The sequence below is a fragment of the Atta cephalotes genome, assembly GCF_000143395.1.
Source record: "Atta cephalotes unplaced genomic scaffold scaffold00035, whole genome shotgun sequence".
NCBI classification, from domain to species: domain Eukaryota; kingdom Metazoa; phylum Arthropoda; class Insecta; order Hymenoptera; family Formicidae; genus Atta; species Atta cephalotes.
Window position 1 is genome coordinate 3,073,312 of NW_012130099.1, and position 18,902 is coordinate 3,092,213.

At 31.9% G+C, this 18,902-nt stretch overlaps 3 protein-coding genes across 3 annotated transcripts in view; 2 read left to right on the forward strand and 1 right to left on the reverse strand.

Annotated features, from left to right (window-relative positions):
* Nucleotides 1-3,164: 3,164 nt before the first annotated feature.
* Nucleotides 3,165-4,578, forward strand: LOC105621642 (elongation factor Ts, mitochondrial). Its single transcript, XM_012203110.1, has 3 exons — nucleotides 3,165-3,320; nucleotides 3,406-3,937; nucleotides 4,355-4,578. The coding sequence occupies exons 1-3, from the start codon at nucleotides 3,165-3,167 to the stop codon at nucleotides 4,576-4,578; spliced, it is 912 nt and encodes a 303-aa protein (XP_012058500.1).
* A 788-nt stretch (nucleotides 4,579-5,366) lies between these two features.
* Nucleotides 5,367-6,664, reverse strand: LOC105621643. The gene is made up of 4 exons (XM_012203111.1): nucleotides 6,628-6,664; nucleotides 6,450-6,553; nucleotides 5,831-6,046; nucleotides 5,367-5,519 (listed from the first exon to the last, which is right to left on the reverse strand). Exons 1-4 carry the CDS (start codon nucleotides 6,662-6,664, stop codon nucleotides 5,367-5,369), a joined length of 510 nt encoding a protein of 169 aa, XP_012058501.1.
* A 6,745-nt stretch (nucleotides 6,665-13,409) lies between these two features.
* LOC105621644 (villin-1) overlaps nucleotides 13,410-18,902 on the forward strand; it is a 10,629-nt gene continuing 5,136 nt past the window's right edge. The window contains exons 1-6 of the mRNA XM_012203112.1: nucleotides 13,410-13,547; nucleotides 14,428-14,544; nucleotides 15,388-15,728; nucleotides 16,461-16,942; nucleotides 17,815-18,098; nucleotides 18,610-18,796. Of these exons, the coding sequence (XP_012058502.1) occupies nucleotides 13,410-13,547; nucleotides 14,428-14,544; nucleotides 15,388-15,728; nucleotides 16,461-16,942; nucleotides 17,815-18,098; nucleotides 18,610-18,796 (1,549 nt within the window). The remainder of the gene's footprint in view (nucleotides 13,548-14,427; nucleotides 14,545-15,387; nucleotides 15,729-16,460; nucleotides 16,943-17,814; nucleotides 18,099-18,609; nucleotides 18,797-18,902) is intronic.

Here is an 18,902-nt window from a genome sequence, read left to right on the forward strand (position 1 = left end):
ATTACTTTAACTTTGATTGCACCGAGTAAATATTCGGAGTTACTTGGACATACAAATTTCGGGTTTGCTTTTTGTACCTGCGAAACTTCTCCTCGCGAAGACGTTTCACTGTGTGAGGTACGTCACGCAATTTTTGTATCTTTCCTTTAATTAGCGTCTCTCCAGTTCTCTTACATCTTTTAGGACTTATCAAGTCCGACGGCAAAGAAAACAACGGTTCCACCTTCGTCTCGAGGATTTTCGGTATTTGAATCGCATCCTCGGATTCGCACCTTCGTGCCGCCTTTGTTTTCTCCAAACGAGATGAAATTTCCATAATCAATCACAATTATGACAATTAATGCCACAATTTAACAGAATTCTAATTTATCTGTGGAAAATATACAATAATATCACTGTTCGCGAAACTTTAAGCAATTTAATTCATGACCTTTCTAGAATAAAATATTTTAATATTGTTACGAATATTAATTAAATTCCGAATGACAAAGTTACATCAAATTATAAACACGTATCAGATATACATTTGAAACAGAATATTTGTAAAATGCAACTATGCTAGATAATTATTTCATATAATTTTTTATTATTATTTACGTTAAAATTGAAACATATTTTTACGAATTTGATTTCAAATGAGTTTATTCATCTCAAAAATTTATTCAGATAAATAAAATATTTTATTTAAAAATACTATGTTATAATTAATAAAACTATAATAATGTTGTAAAAATAATATATAAAGTGAGGGATATATGTGTAATAGATATTATATATAATAGATAATATAATGTGAAATAATAAAAATATAGAAGAAAGTGTAATCAAATACAATATAAGGTAGATAGATATTTAAAAAAGAATCAGAATGTCATTTTAAATTATGTTATGTTAAAAATATATTTCTAACAACATACAAAATATATAATAACATTAAATAAAAAATACACAATAACGTTACTATAATATTTATAATTATTAGTCATTAAACACTTACACAAATAATTTATAATTACAATAATTATTATTTCAAAATATTTACATTACATTTCCACAAAATTTAGACAACCTGTCTGGTGAAAATGTTTTTCAAAATTTTTATACAAATTAGAACACACTTTTCAGAAACAATAAAAAAGTTTATATCTTTTTTTTCATATCTTTTAGTTTATATCTCTTTTTTTATATCTTTTTTTATGTATAATAATTCTAAATTATTCTAAGATTTTTTTTATGTATAATAATTTTAAATTACTCTAAGATTTTTAAGATTTCTTATTCTATAATTTCTGAAAAAATATTTTAAACTTTTTCAAATTTTATAATATTACAGAGAAATTATAGGATGAGAACTTTTAGAAACAAAATATTTCAAAATTTATATACATGAAAAATTAAAAAAGAAGTGTACTTTCTCGGCATTTCTGAAAAGTGTTTCAATGTTTGTATAAAAAATCTGAGAAATTTTCTTAAAAATTAAAAAATTTTGAAAAATTCTAAAATTTATATGAAAATTCTGAAACATTATATGAAAAATTTTCACCAAGTACTAAAAGGGGGATTGGGGCCTCAAAAACGCCCTCTTGATGGAGAAATGATTACGGATTTGTGGTGTATTCTAACCTTCAAACACGGTGAGTGTTTTGCACCGCTGGATCGCCGCGAAATAGCTCTAGATTTGCGAAATCAGCTCGGTTTGCCACGAATATTCGCAAACTAGCGTCTCGTAATTAACAGCCAAATTGATCCGCATTTGTGCGAGCCCTCGTGTCTTCGTGTCATTCATGCGCATCCGAAGATTCTCAAACTGCACCCTCGATCGCAGTTTCTAGGCAACGTAGTCGATCGATTCGGCAGAGTTAACGAATTCCGCGAATCTCAGCGAAATCGGCGAGCGAAGACAGTCCTCGCATTCGCATCTCTTTCCTGTCTCCCTTTTAGCGAGAAGCAATTTCTGCATGCGATTCTCTCTTTTAGGTTATGTCTCAGGAACCACCTGCGTCTCGATTCGTGGTAGCCTGAGATTCAGAACGACGCGAAATCTCACGATGTGAGCTCGCGATTTCCTCGAAAATTTACATAATCCGATTTTTCCTACGTGACACATTTTCTTTCTTATACTCAGCATTTGATACTTTGTATCAAATGGAGTTGATCATATCAGAGGATCTCTGTGAAGATAAATTTTACATCTTTGATATGCCATAACTCAAAAACTATCCATTATTGATAGTATCTATGATCATCTTTTGTTCATCATATTATAAATTATATTCCATAACACATTTTATCCAAAAGACATCTTAGGAATGTCTTTAGAATGTTATAACTTCAGGATGCAGTTTTTTAATCCTTCAGAGCTGATATCAAAATCTATAATATATTTACTATTAGATCTATGATATCCATTTAGTTTATATTAATTAAAAGGCACTAATTAACTTCAAGAAGTTCAAAACTCGTAACTTATATAGAAAAGAAAATTAATACCAGGTGTATCTTAATAAGGATAATCCATAAGACTCCGCATGTATAATCATGTGGAAAATTAAATCTTTGCATTCAGCAGAAAAACAGCTTTACAAGTTTTAAGATTCTGCAATATGATTCTGCAAATATGATTGGTAATACGTTTGGATAAGGAACATTAAGAACAAGATCAATTATATTAAAGAATTTTATAACAATACAAAGCTGCTTTTGTTGCTGAACACAATTATATAATCCCACATAGCATAGATCTCCAAGGAACATCTTAAAGATGTCCCTATATCTTCTAAATATTCTGAGGATATTTCTAAGACATCGATAAAATGTGCTTATAAATGTAAGAATATAACTTGTAATATAAACAAAAAATGATCATAAATAGATATTAATAATAGATAATTTTTTAATTATGATGTATCAAACGTGTAAAATTTATCCTCAAAAAGATCCTCAGAGAGATACACCATAGCTAAAAAACTATCCATTATTGAATCATTGTTTAACATTTTTTTGTTCATCATATTATGAGTTACAGCATATATGGAAACTAACTTATTTTATCAGAATCCAATTTTCCATATAATTAGTGGATGTAACATTAAGAAAATTAAATTAACATAGATAATAAATTATTCATTACCTCAGAAATTGGCATTAATTTAATATATTTTTAGATGATTCCGGCTCAGATATTCCGCCTGATTCACACAAATGGCCTGCTCTGGCAGGTCACAAACAAATCTCTGCTAGCTAAGCTGCGCAAGAAGACTGGCTACACATTTGCAAACTGCAAGAAAGCTTTAGAACTGCACGAGAATGATTTGGATAAGGTAAGAGACTCTACGATTGCTTAAGCATGCGTCTTGCGACTCTAATTCACTTACGACGGAATCTCTTAGTTCTTCCTTACTCCAGGCGGAGAAATGGCTGAAAGAACAGGCGCAGCAGTATGGCTGGACCCAGGCAGCTAAGTTGAAAGACCGTAACACCAGCCAAGGACTGATCACGGTGACGGTAGACGGAAATTATGCCGCACTGGCCGAGATTAATTGCGAGACTGACTTCGTCGCGCGGAATAAGAAGTTCCACAGTCTCGCAGAAGCAGTGATCTCTGCAGTATTGAATCATGCAAAATCCCAGGACATTCAGAACGAAGTACAACGAACTATTTTCCATGCAGACAGTCTCAAAGACCTGCCAGCCGCGGACGGCAAGTCCCTGAGCGACCATTCCGCTTTGACTATCGGCAAAGTAGGTGAGAATATCAGTCTGAGGCGCGCTCTTGCCATCAGCGTACGATCACCGGATGTGACACTGTTCGGCTGCACACATCCAGCACCGATGAATCCCATACCTATATCTTTCGGCAAATATGGTGCCCTTATAGCCATCAAGTGCGAGAAAAACGATAATATGCTGGGCACACAGCTCTGCCAACATATCATTGGTAGGTTTCATTTGTCACAGGGATACTCTTGATGCTACAAATCAGGCCTATCCAATTTGAGCTCCAAAACGTAAAGTCATGAACGCAAAAAAATTCAAATAAAATTTCAGACTGTAAAATGATGATCTGAGTAATACGCTTATCAATACTTTAGTCTGAAATTTTTACTCTGAAATCTTACATTGAACTTTTTTGCGCCGATAGCTTTGTATTTTAGCTCCGGAGCTCAAATCAATTGGACAGGTCTACTATAAATACTTTGAATTCTTTTATTGATCAGTTAGTAAAATTCTTTCTTCTGATTGGTCAATCAAACTTCGAAGTATTGTAACGCAGTATTTGTAGCGTTAAATGAACTGCACTTTGGATAATTGGATTGAAAAAATAAAGGACAATATTCACATTGTTTCTTTGTAGGCATGGACCCGCAGAAAATCGGTAATCCGCGGGTGGACGAGCCGCATAATAATATGGACGAAGAGCAGTGCATGATCTATCAGGAATTTCTACTCGATCCTAGTCTTTCTGTGCAGCAGTTACTAGCGGAAACGCATGCTGAAATCGTCGACTTCGCGCGTTTTGAGATCGGTGAAGAACTTGACGAGGAATCGCCTCTAAAGAGTGCTCAGACTTGCGGCTGATGTCAATTGCAATGTCCGTAAATACCTAATTGTTTCTTATTATCTATTATGAATATTAATTTTCACGATATTATTTTAATTAAATGAAATTAAAGAAGGATAGAGATTGTGTGAATATAAATTCTTCAATTGTTTATATATCTTTAAGAACAAATGTTTACGAAAATGTTTATGAAAAAAGGAATAGATTAATCGCTCTCAACTTTGCCATTATGTATATCGCATTACTGTAATAAAATCGATGATAGTCTAGCGTAAAATTTAAAACAATTATTTCATTAAATTTTTTAACGTGCACAATTGGAAAATTTCAAATTTGTATTAAATTTAACGTATTTTGGTTTATCCAAATATTTGTATTAATTTACTCACAAGATGAGTTAGAAAGATATAAACATTATGTAAAAAAATTATCTCTTGAATAAAATTAACAGTAATATATTAATTAAATTAACATTCGAATATGTTAAAAGTTTTACATAAAAATATTTTAACAAGATTTTGACACAAGTACAAAAATATTTTTTGCTGTATCAAATTTTAAGATTCATTACGGTCATAAAGAATTAAATTATTATACCAAAATCAAAAATTCATATGAATATTTTTTTCTTGTGTTTTTCTTATGTTTTCTTTAATTTATTTTTTATTATTTGATTGATTCGATAAAAATGAAAGAATATCTCACATGAGTCACCAACATTGTTTGAATATTAAAATGAAATGAAATATAAAAAAATAAAATTACGATTCGAAAATTTGTATGTACAGTTAGATAAAAGTATACGCTACGAAAGATCCTCGCGATACAAAGTGCTTGCAGGAGCAGTCTTTGCTTTGATACTTTTTAACCTCCTCGCGAGCCGAACCGATTTCCACAGCCACATCCGAGAATCCTTCTTCCAATAGGGTGCGATATCCGCAGGAGAATGCCTGATGCCCTGCAGGATAAATTCTTTCCTCAATCCTTTCCTTAATTTTTAATTCTTTTCTGTACAATACACTTTTTAAATTAAATAAATGTATAATAAATAAATAAATCCATATATAAAAAATTAAATATACAAAACTATTTTAAATTCTTGTTCTGTATATTTTTTTTATTATATATTATTATATATATCTTTTTAATATTCTTGAGAATAACTTATTTAATTCTATTTGAATATATTGTAAAACTCAATCTGTTTTTTGGAAGATCAAATTATGATAAATATGAGGATAAATTATGGATAAATAAAGACATTCATACCTGGAAAATTAAGATTTCTGGTCCCTGGACTACCAATTCGAAAGTAGATTTTTCTCTCGTCTTGAAAACTGGAACAGTTTCCTCCTGTTCGGAATCATTGAAGTAATCTGTCTGCATATAATTTGTTCTGAAGCCTGGGTGATTCGTCGTCTCAAGCTCCAGACTCTCCAAAGCGGACGTGAAATTTCCAATATCCTTGCAAGTCCCAATTTCAACCTAAATAAAATTTCATCAAGAAAATGCAATTATTTTCATATAAAAGTGTTTAACTTGGATAGATATAAAATTAAAAACAAAAACTTTATATCAGCTCATAATTTTAAAAGAATTAATTAAAAATTATATTTACTAATTTAATTTTCCAGTACAGATTTTATGATATGTAATATTTATTATATTTTAATTCTTAATTCATTGTTATATTATATATATTTTTTATATTTGTCAATTCATTGAAAATTTATCTGTACGGCCGTTTTAATTTAAAATTGAAGTAAAGTAAAAAATAAAATTGTTTAAAAAATCGAAACTAAATAACAATAATTAAATAAAATCGTTATAGATGGAATTAAATTGCTTTTAGAAATTTGATTTATGAACATGTTTAATTTTAATAAACCTGAACTCCTTCGGAGCAAACGTTATGATCCAGAACTGCAGCAGCGACAGCATCCTTCGTCCTCTCTGCGGGATGATCGTTCTCATCCCACTTCAAGTTCTCGACTGTCCGGAAAGAGAAAGTGCACGTTGTATGTTACAAGGAGGTTCACAACGAGCATCTCTCTACCTCGATGTACCGCTCGATTGATCCGATTCTTCGTTTCGCCAATCCATCCTCGCGCCGTTGAAGGGTAGTAAGACGGAGGCAGACCTCTGACATTTGTCGACGAGACTCGCATCCCTCGCTTGCCGCCTTTGAGCTGTCAGGGAAAAATGCGCAGCGAGCGCACTTTGTTTCAAGGACCGGATCAAACTGAATTTATATGGCTTCAGGAAACTCGATGTTGGATTAAAAGAGACCCTCCTGTGCTGAGATTAGAGAATAGTACAAAGAATAATATATATCTATATTTATGTCTTGTACATATATAATGATATCAAACTTAAAAAAATGAGTATTATTTTTTATATCTTCTTCTGTTAAAAAGAAATTTACGTTAACTATTAACTATGTGTTACGTATGTATATTGTTACGTTATTTATATTATAGAATAATTGTAAAGCTTTTGTGCGACTTTAATCTTTCTGTAATTTAAGTAACAACTTCAACTCTATAAAAAAAGTAACAGAGTTCATTTCAATTTTACATATATTTATTCTTGAGACTATTTTTCAACACATCCATCAAAATTCTAAAAGATCTGTATTTTTTATATCAGTCCAATTTAAAATTTAGGGAAACGACTCCTTTAAATTTATTGGGGTTGGGGATATTTCCAAAATATTAGATTTTTCAAAAACTTATAAATATAAAAACTTATAAATAATTTAATAATTTATAAAAAAATTATTAAAAACCAAATTCCGTTTAAAAATTTCGTTTAAATATTTACACCTCAATAACGCAACAAACATTTTATCAATTTTGATATCTGTGTAACATTTAACAATAATTCTGTATTAATAATAATTTTTATTATTTTGTTAATCTTATATTGAAGACGAACAAAGAAATCAAAACGTCTGTATTTAACTTTTACAGAATTCCATCAAGTGGCTTTCATGAATCTTATTTAATGTAACGATTTCTTTTTGCTTGAAATTTTCTCTATCTCTACACATTTTTTATTCAACTTCCTCTATCTCTGTCCAATCACGATTACGGTTTTTTTATTCGATTTTGCCATTGATTCTGCCAAGATCTATCCCAGCTTCTTGCATTCTTTCGAGAAGCGGGTTTAACGCACGTAGGAGCGGAACCGGCCGCGAGGGGCCCATTACATGTTCTAGGACGTGTAATAAACCGCCGTGCTCTATCTATCTGTGGCGAGGTAACGTTGGAAAGGCAGCGGACCTCGGAACAGGTGTGCACGTGTGTGCGTTATACCTATATCACGGCAGCGGGATTCCGGGATCTCAACAGGGCCTGACACGCGCTCGCACTCACGTATTACCATGGTAGTAACTAGTTAAAACGTTAAAAGTTTAAAAAAAAAGTTAAAAAGTTAATAACTTTTAACTTAATTAAGTTAATTTTTTAACTTTTTTTAAAATAAAAAAATTTTTTATCTCTTTTAAATAGCTTAGAAAAGTAATAAGATATAATAAGACTAAGGGTGTATATTTGTAATCTGTTCATATTTTTTAAGATATCTTAAGTAATTTCTTAAGATGCTTATACAGCCCTAAGCCTTAAGTTACAAGAAATGGATCAATTACAGTCAAATATTCTTCTCGCATTCGATTATAATTAATTTCTTATGGCTTAAGACTTATTAAAAAATGAGCACTGATCTTATATCTTTTCTACGTGCTGGCTGTTTTTTTAAAATTATATAACTTATATAGTTATATCGTTATGTGTTATATTTATATCACATATATAAATAAAAATTTTAATTTACTAATAATTTATATTGTAGTTATTTAATCTCATTTTAAGAAAAATTATAATATTGATCTAAAAAATAATTTTTCTTTAAATTAACTTTTTTCTAACTTAATTCAATATTAACTTAATGTATAATATTGAATTAACTTAAAGTTAAAAAAAAGTTAATTTAAAAAAAAAATATTTTTTCAAAATATCCTAATTTTTCTTAAAATGAGATTAAATAACTACAATATAAATTATTAAGTAAATTAAATTTTTAATTTTTTTAAGTTAATTTTTTATTCCTTCAACTTTCAACTTAACTTTATTAATTTTGTAAAGCCACTTAACTTTAATTTCATTCAGTTAAAAAAAACATTAACTTACCCAACCCTGCGTATTATATGTACGTATTCATGAGGCCGCACACCTCGTCCCGGGCCGCCTGCCGTTGCCGGTCACGACTGGCCGGCCGGAATTCCGGGGCCCACTTCCGGACACTCGGCTGTACAGCACCGCACCGATGCGGTCTCGTTTTCAGCTCGGGAAATATCAGTTGTTTCACAGTGTACAGTTAGCCGCCGCGCATCATACGCGAGCGGAGCTCGCGCGTCCTGCTCCTTCGCGCGTGTCCCTTTCCGCAGTCCGCGTGGTAGAGGCGATTTAAATGGGCCCCGGCTTCTTCGAAACATTGCAGAACAATGGACTTCCCCAGGCGGGTGAGTGAGATCATTCCATTCGCGAATCGCTCTGAGATCTCTACGATCGCACGGAGGTGCAGCGTTTTTAGAATCTTCGGTTTTAGGTTTTCAAACTCCTTACAGCCCTCAGAAATTTAATGCTAATACTGGTCAATTAAGCACTTATTTTATTAAAGGTATTGTTAAGAATACTTTTAGTACTCAAAATAAGTGATTGGCCAGTATTGGTATTAAATTTTTATAAGGGAGAAATCTACTGGCCAATACTGAAAGTATCACTGTTAGAAATGTTCTTAAATTTTATTAACTTTTAAGTTACACAATTTGAATTTAATTTCCTGACATTACATTAAATTTAATATATTTATAAAAAGTATATTTATGTACATGTACATAAAGTTTAATGTATTTTTTATGAAAATTTATGAAATTTATTGTACTTTTCATAAAATTTTATTAAAAGTACAATAAATTTCATAAATTTAATGTACACGTTCATTTCATTTAAGTAACTATTGTAACTTAATTTTCAGTTAAATCATTACTTTTAATTTCGTTCATAATCATGAGCTTCATTTATAAAGGAAGCTCGTGGTACATTTCTAACAGTGATGACAATAATTAATTACTTATTTTAAGTATTAAAAGCACTGTTGTTCAACACTTTTAATATTCTAAATAAGTACTTAATTACTGTCACTTTCAATAATTAATTAACCAGTAGATTTCTGAGAGAGCGCGTTAAACTCACAGTATCAAATTATATCCAATTTCAGTTATTTTTACACAAAATCTGTTAATATTTGTTATTTTTAATTTCTGAAAAAAATTAATTGACAAAAATAGTGTTTCTACATAAAACAAACACAAAAAATGCAAGTGGGAAGCTATAAATATAATTTTGCCTGTTTGGAGAAATAATGATAAATCGATTCGCCGAAAAAAAAGGTATTAAAAGAAGCATAAAGTATATTTTTCATCTAAATATTGTTTCTATATGAAATCTGTTAATATTTCTGACGTCAACTTTCTGAAAAAAAATTATTCAACAAAAATAAAGTTTCTACAAAATATACACAAAAGAAGATGCAAGGAAGAAAATCACAAATGTACTTTTGCCTGAAGGAATAAAAGGAAGTGAATCAACTAACCGATTTTTGTATTTAATTCTTTAGTTGGTAGATAAATCGTCGAGTACCTTCGAATCTTTAATTAATTCTCCGGAACTGAAATCCGGACGCGAAAATTAACACAATTACTGTCTAAAACCCCATATAGACGGGACGTCCCTTAAATAAAGTAGAACATTTAATTTATGTTAATTAAAAGGCACTAACTAATTTAAATAAAAAATTTAAGAAACTCAAATGATGGTTCTTTATAACTCGCATAAAAAAGAATTAATACTGTAATAAATGTATATTTTAATAAAAATAATCTAACTTTGAGGATACAATAAAGAAAATAAAATTTCTATCTATTTCATCAACTAGCAAACGAAAATGGATTAAAATGGATTGAAATTTTTTTTATCCGAATGTGTATTTTAAGTATAGCAAATTTGGCTTTTTTTAGATTTAATTGGATTCAATTGGATTCAATTGGATTGAAAAACTGCATTTCCTATTCAAAATTTTGAATTAAATAATATTCACAATGCACAGAAAAAGCTAATATTATTTTTAGATTGAGGAGCATAGAGATATGCTTCATGCAATTCCTATAAATGAATAAAAATGCATTCAGGATTGAAAAACATTCATTTTAACATTCGTGCATCATATTTCTGAAAATCTGAATCCATTTCAATTCATTTCAATCTATTCTCGTTTGCTAGGAAAATCTTTGAATCTAATTCTAGAGAATGACAAAGAATGACAATTGAGCCAATGTTAAAAAAGAATGGCTTAATTGTCAATTTTTAAAAGTGAAATATTAGATTTTCCATTTCAAAGATTTTTCAAAGAGAGATTGAATGGAAAATAGACCCACGGTTGAGAATTAAAAAGGAAATAAAAATCATATGTCAATACCGAAATTCTATTTCTCAATTCCGCAGCCTTCACATCACCTGTTACACCGCCATTGAACGAACGAATGAACTAAGAGAAAAAAAACGAAGTCATTCTTTTCTACGAGAGCGAAAGAGAGAGAGAGAGAGAGAGAGAAAGAGACTCTCGACCGTTCGCGGTCGAGCGACCGCGAATTCTCACCTTTTGCTGCGATTCCCGCGCAGAGAGATGTGGGCGACAGTTGCGACTTCCTGCCCTGTCGCACCGCGGGCGATGATCGTCGCGGATGATGCTCGGGCCGCGCGTGTGCGTGCGTGCGTGCGACGTGCGTGAGGCGAATGCGAGGTGCGCGGGCCTTGTGTATGAATGAATCGCGATACACGCTCGTGCACGCACGCACGCACGCACGCACACACGCCGGAGGAACGAGACCAGCACAATGCGACGGCGGTCGGCAGCGGCATAATGGGACACCGTCTTACTGGGATTCGATGTGGTTACAGGTCAATCAACTTGAGCCGAAAGCCAGCGGCACAAAAGCCGTTCATTTTCCTGAGAACAATGACAAATGCGGGCCGCGATGAGAAGTCGTTTCGAAAAATCGTTCCTCTTGGAATCTGTCCGAAACGTCCGCTTTGATAGCACAAATGTCGTCTAAAATTATCATAGAAGCGTCAGAAAAGAACTGGAAAAATTCTGAGACGTTCTAACATGTTTAGATAGCTATACAATTTTTTTAATTATTATACTCACTATTTAATGCGACATTAAGAAGTGATGACTCGAATCGTTTTACATTTTAATTCGTCAAATAATTAATTTGTTAATTAATGACAGTTAAAATCATTTCAAACAAAAATATTCTCTCTTCTCGTCATTACATCTCGTACTACTTTGTCTGATATCATAGAACTTGGAAATTTTGTGATACACGGCAATCGTTATTAGACCAAACATATGAGGATTAATTTGACGAATTAATCGATTGACTCAACTCTTGCTAGAAAAATCTGTCTTGTATGATCTGCATTCATTTTTATAATTAATTTTATCACTCAAAATTGTATTGATCTCATTATATGTTACTTATTTAATTATTTTACATACTGAAGTTAGCCACATCTTGGCCGAAACATTTATGTTTATTTATATTAACACTTGATGAATTTTTAAACATATGACTTTCGCTAATGACATCCGACATGTGGCTTTTTTGCTCTTTTATTTATATATTGTTAATTAACTCTTTGTAGATGAAAGGATATAACCCTTATAATAAGAATCTAAAAATCGAGTTTCACGATAATCAGATTATTTTTAGAATTTTAATTAAAAAGTTCTGAGAGCAGAATTGAATTCAGCGATCCCGAAAATCCTTAGAAAACAAGATTCTTCAAGTTGCTTTGCTAGAAAGCTCCGATCCTCAAAGGGTTAATTAATTATGAATAAATTAAAATAATCAACTAAATAAACAGAAATGCATATTCTTTGTAATTTGTACAAAACGACTATTTTATTCACACAAACGTCTGTAAAAGCGTTGTATAAGAATAAATTATGGCAGAGTCCCGAAGTTCCTTAGACATTCTTTTAATAATTCTAATAGATAGCAATTTTATCGAAGGATCGTTTCGCATTTCCACCCAAATAATTAATTTACTAATTAACTAGAATAATTAACAAAATAAATGGAATTGATAAACTTGTGTATAGTTTTCCGATTAATCGAACAATAATATAAATCAAATCAAACTATTATTATATATTATTATATAAATCAAATTATTATTATATTAATAAATATGGAAAGCTAAATTAAGGTAACCTTCTTTAATGTGCTAAACGCTCTTCCGGCCAAGACTGCGTATGATGCGTCAAGTGCGTCGAGCACATACTCGAGTGCACCTGCGAGGCGGAGATCCTCTCGCGAGCTCTGGTATCCCAGTTTTTAGTTCACTCGCGAAGCGCATCCGTTGCAAGACTCTTCGGCTCGCGAATGTTACATCCGACGATACTTTCGCGCACGCCGGAATTAATTATCATTAATTACCGCACGCGTGCGCCTATCAGACGGCTTTAGAATCCATTTTCGAGTTCCAGCAATTTTCCGCGGCGAGAACTCATTTGAGTGCTTTGACTCCTCATTCTCGACACGCGATCGCTGGATACCACTGTCTCGCGAGAGTCTCGTCTCAACACATGTCGATTTGTTCGTCATTTTGCGATGTAATATTATTTTTTTAACGCGAGAAATAAAGTGCAACTAGAAAAGCTTTGAATCGTCGAGAGAAGAGGAATTTTTAAATAATCTTGTTATTTATTGTGGACTAATATGACGACTGTGCTGTATCCTGAAATTTTAAATACCGTCCCGCAGGACGACAGGAGCTGTCGCAGCGATGATTCCGGAGGCGAAGTCTTCAGGAACATTCCAAAGAATAGCAGCATCTTTCGAATCTGGAGAATCGAGGTAGTTATTAACAAAGATAATTACAATCTTGAATAATTATAATCCTAAGATATTGAACTAATTAATTATTATTTATAACTTATTTCCCGGGAAAAAATTTCATACATAATTACGTATAATCATATAAAATTATATAAAATTATATATAATTACATGTAAAATTAACATATTTTACATACAATTATATATAATTATATATAAAATATATCCATATATATATATATATATATATAACATTTTTTTCCGGGTTGTTTCTTAGTATTTATTTATTGTAATTAGTCTTAGAGCGGTATTCATAATTCGTTCTTATTTCAAGACTATCTTAAGTATATATTTTAAGACGCTTAAGATACGGCCTTCTGATTGGTTAGGTTCGTGACACATTAATCCGAGAAAAAATGTTTCATATATCATTATATAAAATTATATAAAATTATATACAATTATATAAAAAAATTGACATAGTTTATATATAATTATATATAATATATGTAACACATTTTTTCTCAGGAATACTATACTTAAGATATTAGTCTTAAATATAAGAAACTGACGACCTTATTCACAGACTGATATTCATAGTCGATTCTTATATTTAAAACAAAATTAATAACTGAAATAGACTCAAATAATTAAATCTAACAAGTAATGCCGATGTGAGCCAACACAGGATCTTATATTAAAATCTTAAGTACATATAGTTTTAAGATGTCATGAACCAGTCAGAAGGTTCTATAGCATCTTAAGACATTTCTTAAGGCGATCTTAAAATAAAAACCGACTATGAATATAATTATTGTTAGATATAATTATTGTTTCATATCGCATTTACGATTCGTTTCGCCTCATTTGGTATTACGTATTCGCTTTTGTTAAACAGGGTCTACGCGCTACGGTCGTAAGCAGCAACAACATGGGCCTCTTCCTCTCCGAGTCAGCGTACATTGTGTATGCCGTGTCCGCAAAGGACGGTGCACTTCCTTATCCGGGCATGCCGGTATATACTTTTACTTCAATTGTGTTACGTCATTATGAGAAAAACTGTACGAAAGCGTGAGCACCGCTTTGCCTAACAAAATCCACGCCCTGGATCCCAGAGTATAATTTTTTCTTCAACTTGTAACTCTTCAAGTTTGCCATTGAAACATTCCTCCGCAAAGAAAATGAATTTCTCGCGCACGCGACTGTAATGTACAAGGAAACTTCATCAGAAATAAAAAATCATGGTATTTGAAAGAAAAGAAATCGCGGCGTTTAAAAAAAAAACTCAGCATTAAACAGGATAAATATCCATTTAACTTTTCTTTTCTTCTTTTTATTTTTTGCTTTATTATCCGATTGACACATTGCTCTCTTCAAAAGTGACACAACTCAAAGAACAAAAAGAATAATTTTTGAATCATTATATCATAATTGGGTTAAATGATTCTTAATAATCAAAAATAAACTAATTTAACTTAAAAAGAATTGTCAAAATCATCATCACTCAAAAAGAGTTGCGAAATAAAAATAACGAAATTTGATCATGTTAAAAATATATATTCTTTTTATATATTATTCAATCAATAACTATTTGTCAAATTGAAAAAATAGTTTCTCTCATTTTCTGGGTAATTTAATTTTTGGGTCACTTTTGAAAGAAATCTAATACTAATCAATTTAATATTAATTAAAGACAGTAATTAATTGCTTTATTTTAAGTATTAGGAGTTGTTCAGTGTATTTAGAGTATTTAGAGTATATCCAAATAAATTAATTATCGCCTTTAAATAATAAATTAGCCGGTATTAAATTTCTCTAAGAGAAAATAAAGGAATGATGATTTCTATCCTTTTGATAGATCAAGGATCTGAAGGATACCTCAGTGGTGCGCGCTATCCATTTCTGGATCGGCGCCAATTGCGACTCGACGGTGTCCGGCGCCGCGGCGCTCCGCGCCGCCGAGCTCGACTCGCAGACGTCGGCGATGATTTTGACGCGCGAGGCGCAGGGCCGCGAGAGCCCGCGATTCCTCGCCTACTTCCGGCAACGGCTGGTCGTCGAGAATCTGCATCATGAATCATCCGAATGCATCCTGCACCGCGTCTCTGGAGTGGCTGTGCCGATCCTGACCGAGCTGAAGAGAGTTCATTGGGAACACTTCAGCTGCCGGGACGTCATCCTGGTGGATGTCCGTTCAAAGTGCGTGACAGTTCAGGGCAATCGCGTACTACGCGACGCGAATAATTTTGCGTAATTGCCGGATGATGTCGTAATCCACCGGTGAAAGTTTCCGCCTGCAAAAAATATATATGCCTTCTGAGAAACTGACAATGAATAATAATAGATCCATTCCCTTTTAGCGTTTAATTTATACTATCTAAAAAAATTTTATGATTTACTTGAAATGGATATTTTAGAAACAATTTCAATTTCCTGTCTGTTCTTCCGCCATTTAGAAACTTAAAAATTATCGTGTAATCATCTCCACTCTCTTTTTCTTATTTTATAGTATAATTTAATTTTTTGCCTTTAATCTTAAAATATAATAATTTTTTTATCTCTGACAAACTTTACATTAATAAAATAAAATAAAGTACATATAGTATAAAAGTAATACCTAAGTAATAATTATATTAACAGTATTATTTTAATTAAAACTAATTAATTTATTAATAAAAATCACAATTGATAATAATAATTCATTTAGTGAAATTAATTCTCAACTATGCTTTGCGCAAAATAAATTCTTATCGGTGCTCCCAACTTCTTCCGTATTTTCTATTTTCCTTAATTCAGCAATTATAATACCATTTCTTTTTTTATTAATTTTAAATGAAATAAAAGTGCAATTTCTTTTATATCTATATACACACACACACTTTTTACTTTATACAAAAGTACAATTAAAAAATACTCTTCTTTCGTTCGTAGGGGTATCGTCTTTCTGTGGCTCGGGTCTTTGTCAGATCCCTTGCACAAACGTCACGCTGCCAGTCTCTTGGAATCTCGGAAGGAAAACAACAACGGCCGTGTAATAGTAATCGAAGATGGTTACGAACAGACCCTGCCGACCAACGACAGGGAGCTCTTCAGCAGCGTGCTTGATCCCTCGGCAAGGATAGTGGCACCCGATCGCCAGCACCGCGTCAATCCTCCGAATCCCATCAAGCTCTACAAGTGCAGCGAACAGTCGGGCAAGTACAAGGTCGCCGAACTCAAATCCGGCCCGATTCTACGCGACGATCTGACTTCCGGTTCTGTGTACCTGGTGGACCGGGGCGAAGCTGGCGTCTGGGCCTGGGTCGGTTGTGATGTCAACGCGCGGGAAAGATTGGAGGCCGTGAGAAATGCACGAGGTTTCATCAAGAAGAAAGATTATAGTGACGGCGTACCAGTGGCCAGGACAACGGAAGGTAGAATTGAATTTGTTTTATCGCGTGATAGATGAATCTCTTTCGGAGGTATATATAGCATTGTTTACAAATTTCTTAACCCCTTGAGGGATCTCAAAATGCAAAAGTGAGTTTAAAATGTGTAAATTATTTTCATATATTTAGATAAGAATTTATATATTAATAAATAAATAAAAATAAATAAATAGAAACAATTATATATTATATCACAATTATATATTATATAAGATTTTTGAGGTTCTGAATTATATTCTGATTCTATTCTTATTAAAGCCGCTGATTACAAATTTAATGTTAGAATTATAAATTCAATATTATAATCTTCAAACAGCATTTTAAATACCACATAAAATTTTGCAAAATTTATAATAAAATTATGCTTAACACACACATTTAAAAAAATACTATACAATATAAAAGAAAGTATATTATTTATTTTATATACAATTTTTATTTCAGTTGTTTAAAATAAGTTTTTCAAAATATAAATCCTACTATATCAATTTTTCAAAAAAATAAATTTAAAAATTTTTATTTGAAACCCTTGAAAAACTAAGAAATAACTTTCGCATAATTTTAATAATATTTATAAAAGAAAACTATTAATTCAATGACGTCTATAGACATCATACACTCAAGAGGACGAGAATAAATACAGATAAATATAAAAAACTCAGCAGCCAAAAAAAGAAAAAAACGATAGTCGTATTTAAAAATAGGAATTAATTACGCAGACGATTGAAATAAAAATAAAATGATTGAAATAAACTGACAGAAACTGAGCTTAGCCTTGAGAATTTTTAGATTTGTTTAAATCGTAGTAATAATACGTAACAGACAAACAAGAATAAAATGAATAAAACAAATCAAAGGTCATGAACCAGCGGAAATGAAGGCGCTGTTGAGGGGCTGGGAACCTTCGAAGATGAGGCCGTTGACTTTGCCGGTGAGTTTCGAGCCCGATTACATGAACGAAAGGCCCAGGATGGCGGCCGAGTGTCAGCTGGTGGACGACGGGTCTGGCGAACGAACTTTGTGGAGAGTCGAACTAAAAGAGGGCATGATCCAGGTGGAGGAAGATAAAGGCATCTACTATGCGGAAACCTGCTATGTGATGTTGTACAAGTACGGACAGGGACGAAGATGTAAAAGTATTGTACGTGGCGCTTTCTTCTGTATACGCAAAAAATTAATAAAAATTCCTACACGGATTAAATAAACCAAAAATATTGAAAAAAGAACGAGAAAGCTCTTTCTTTTTTAGTCTACGCAATTTTATGCGAAATATCTAAATATTAAAATCCTTAGTTAAACAAATTCAATATATATATCTCATATTTTTAAGAATTGTTCATGTTTAAAATTTATGAAAGTTTCTGAAAAAATATTTAAGAATTCTTTAGACTTTCTCCTTTTGAAATTACAAAATAAAAAACCTTAAGATTATTTAGAATTTATAACAAATTTTAGGAAAAATACGAACTTATCTCAGTATTTTTGAAGTGTTTCAATTTGTATAAATTCTGAGAAATCTTTGCAGAATTACGAAATTATACAAAAATTATACAAAAATTTTAAATTTATAGAAATTCTAAAAAATTTTTTACCAACGTGACATTCATTTCATGGTTAATTACTGTAAAAAACGATTATATCTCCTTCTTCAGGTTTACTGCTGGGAAGGCGTCCACTCGATTAAAATGGATCGAGATGCTGCTTTAACGGTGGCTTGCCGTCTATCTGAAGAGACGAACGCGCAGTTGGTGAAGGCGGCCCAAGGCAGAGAACCGCCTCATCTCTTGCAGATCTACGATGGGAAGCTTAAAATACTCGCCGGACGTCATCGTAATTCGCGTAAGGTGTCCCTGTTATTCAATTAAACAAAAGTTTAAAAAATAATTTTAAAAACTCTATATATATATATATATATATATATATATATATATATATATATATATAT

What these genes read in the sequence shown, in the direction of transcription:
- LOC105621642 (XM_012203110.1), top strand. Translation starts at nt 3,165, where the DNA reads ATGATTCCGGCTCAGATATTCCGCCTGATTCACACAAATGGCCTGCTC. An exon ending in ACGAGAATGATTTGGATAAG is followed by an intron (nt 3,321 to 3,405) that starts GTAAGAGACTCT and finishes TCCTTACTCCAG; the next exon opens with GCGGAGAAATGGCTGAAAGA. An exon ending in GCTCTGCCAACATATCATTG is followed by an intron (nt 3,938 to 4,354) that starts GTAGGTTTCATT and finishes GTTTCTTTGTAG; the next exon opens with GCATGGACCCGCAGAAAATC.
- LOC105621643 (XM_012203111.1), bottom strand. Translation starts at nt 6,664, where the DNA reads ATGGATTGGCGAAACGAAGAATCGGATCAATCGAGCG. An exon ending in TTTGCTCCGAAGGAGTTCAG is followed by an intron (nt 6,047 to 6,449) that starts GTTTATTAAAAT and finishes AATTTTATTTAG; the next exon opens with GTTGAAATTGGGACTTGCAA. An exon ending in CAGAAATCTTAATTTTCCAG is followed by an intron (nt 5,520 to 5,830) that starts GTATGAATGTCT and finishes TTTATCCTGCAG; the next exon opens with GGCATCAGGCATTCTCCTGC.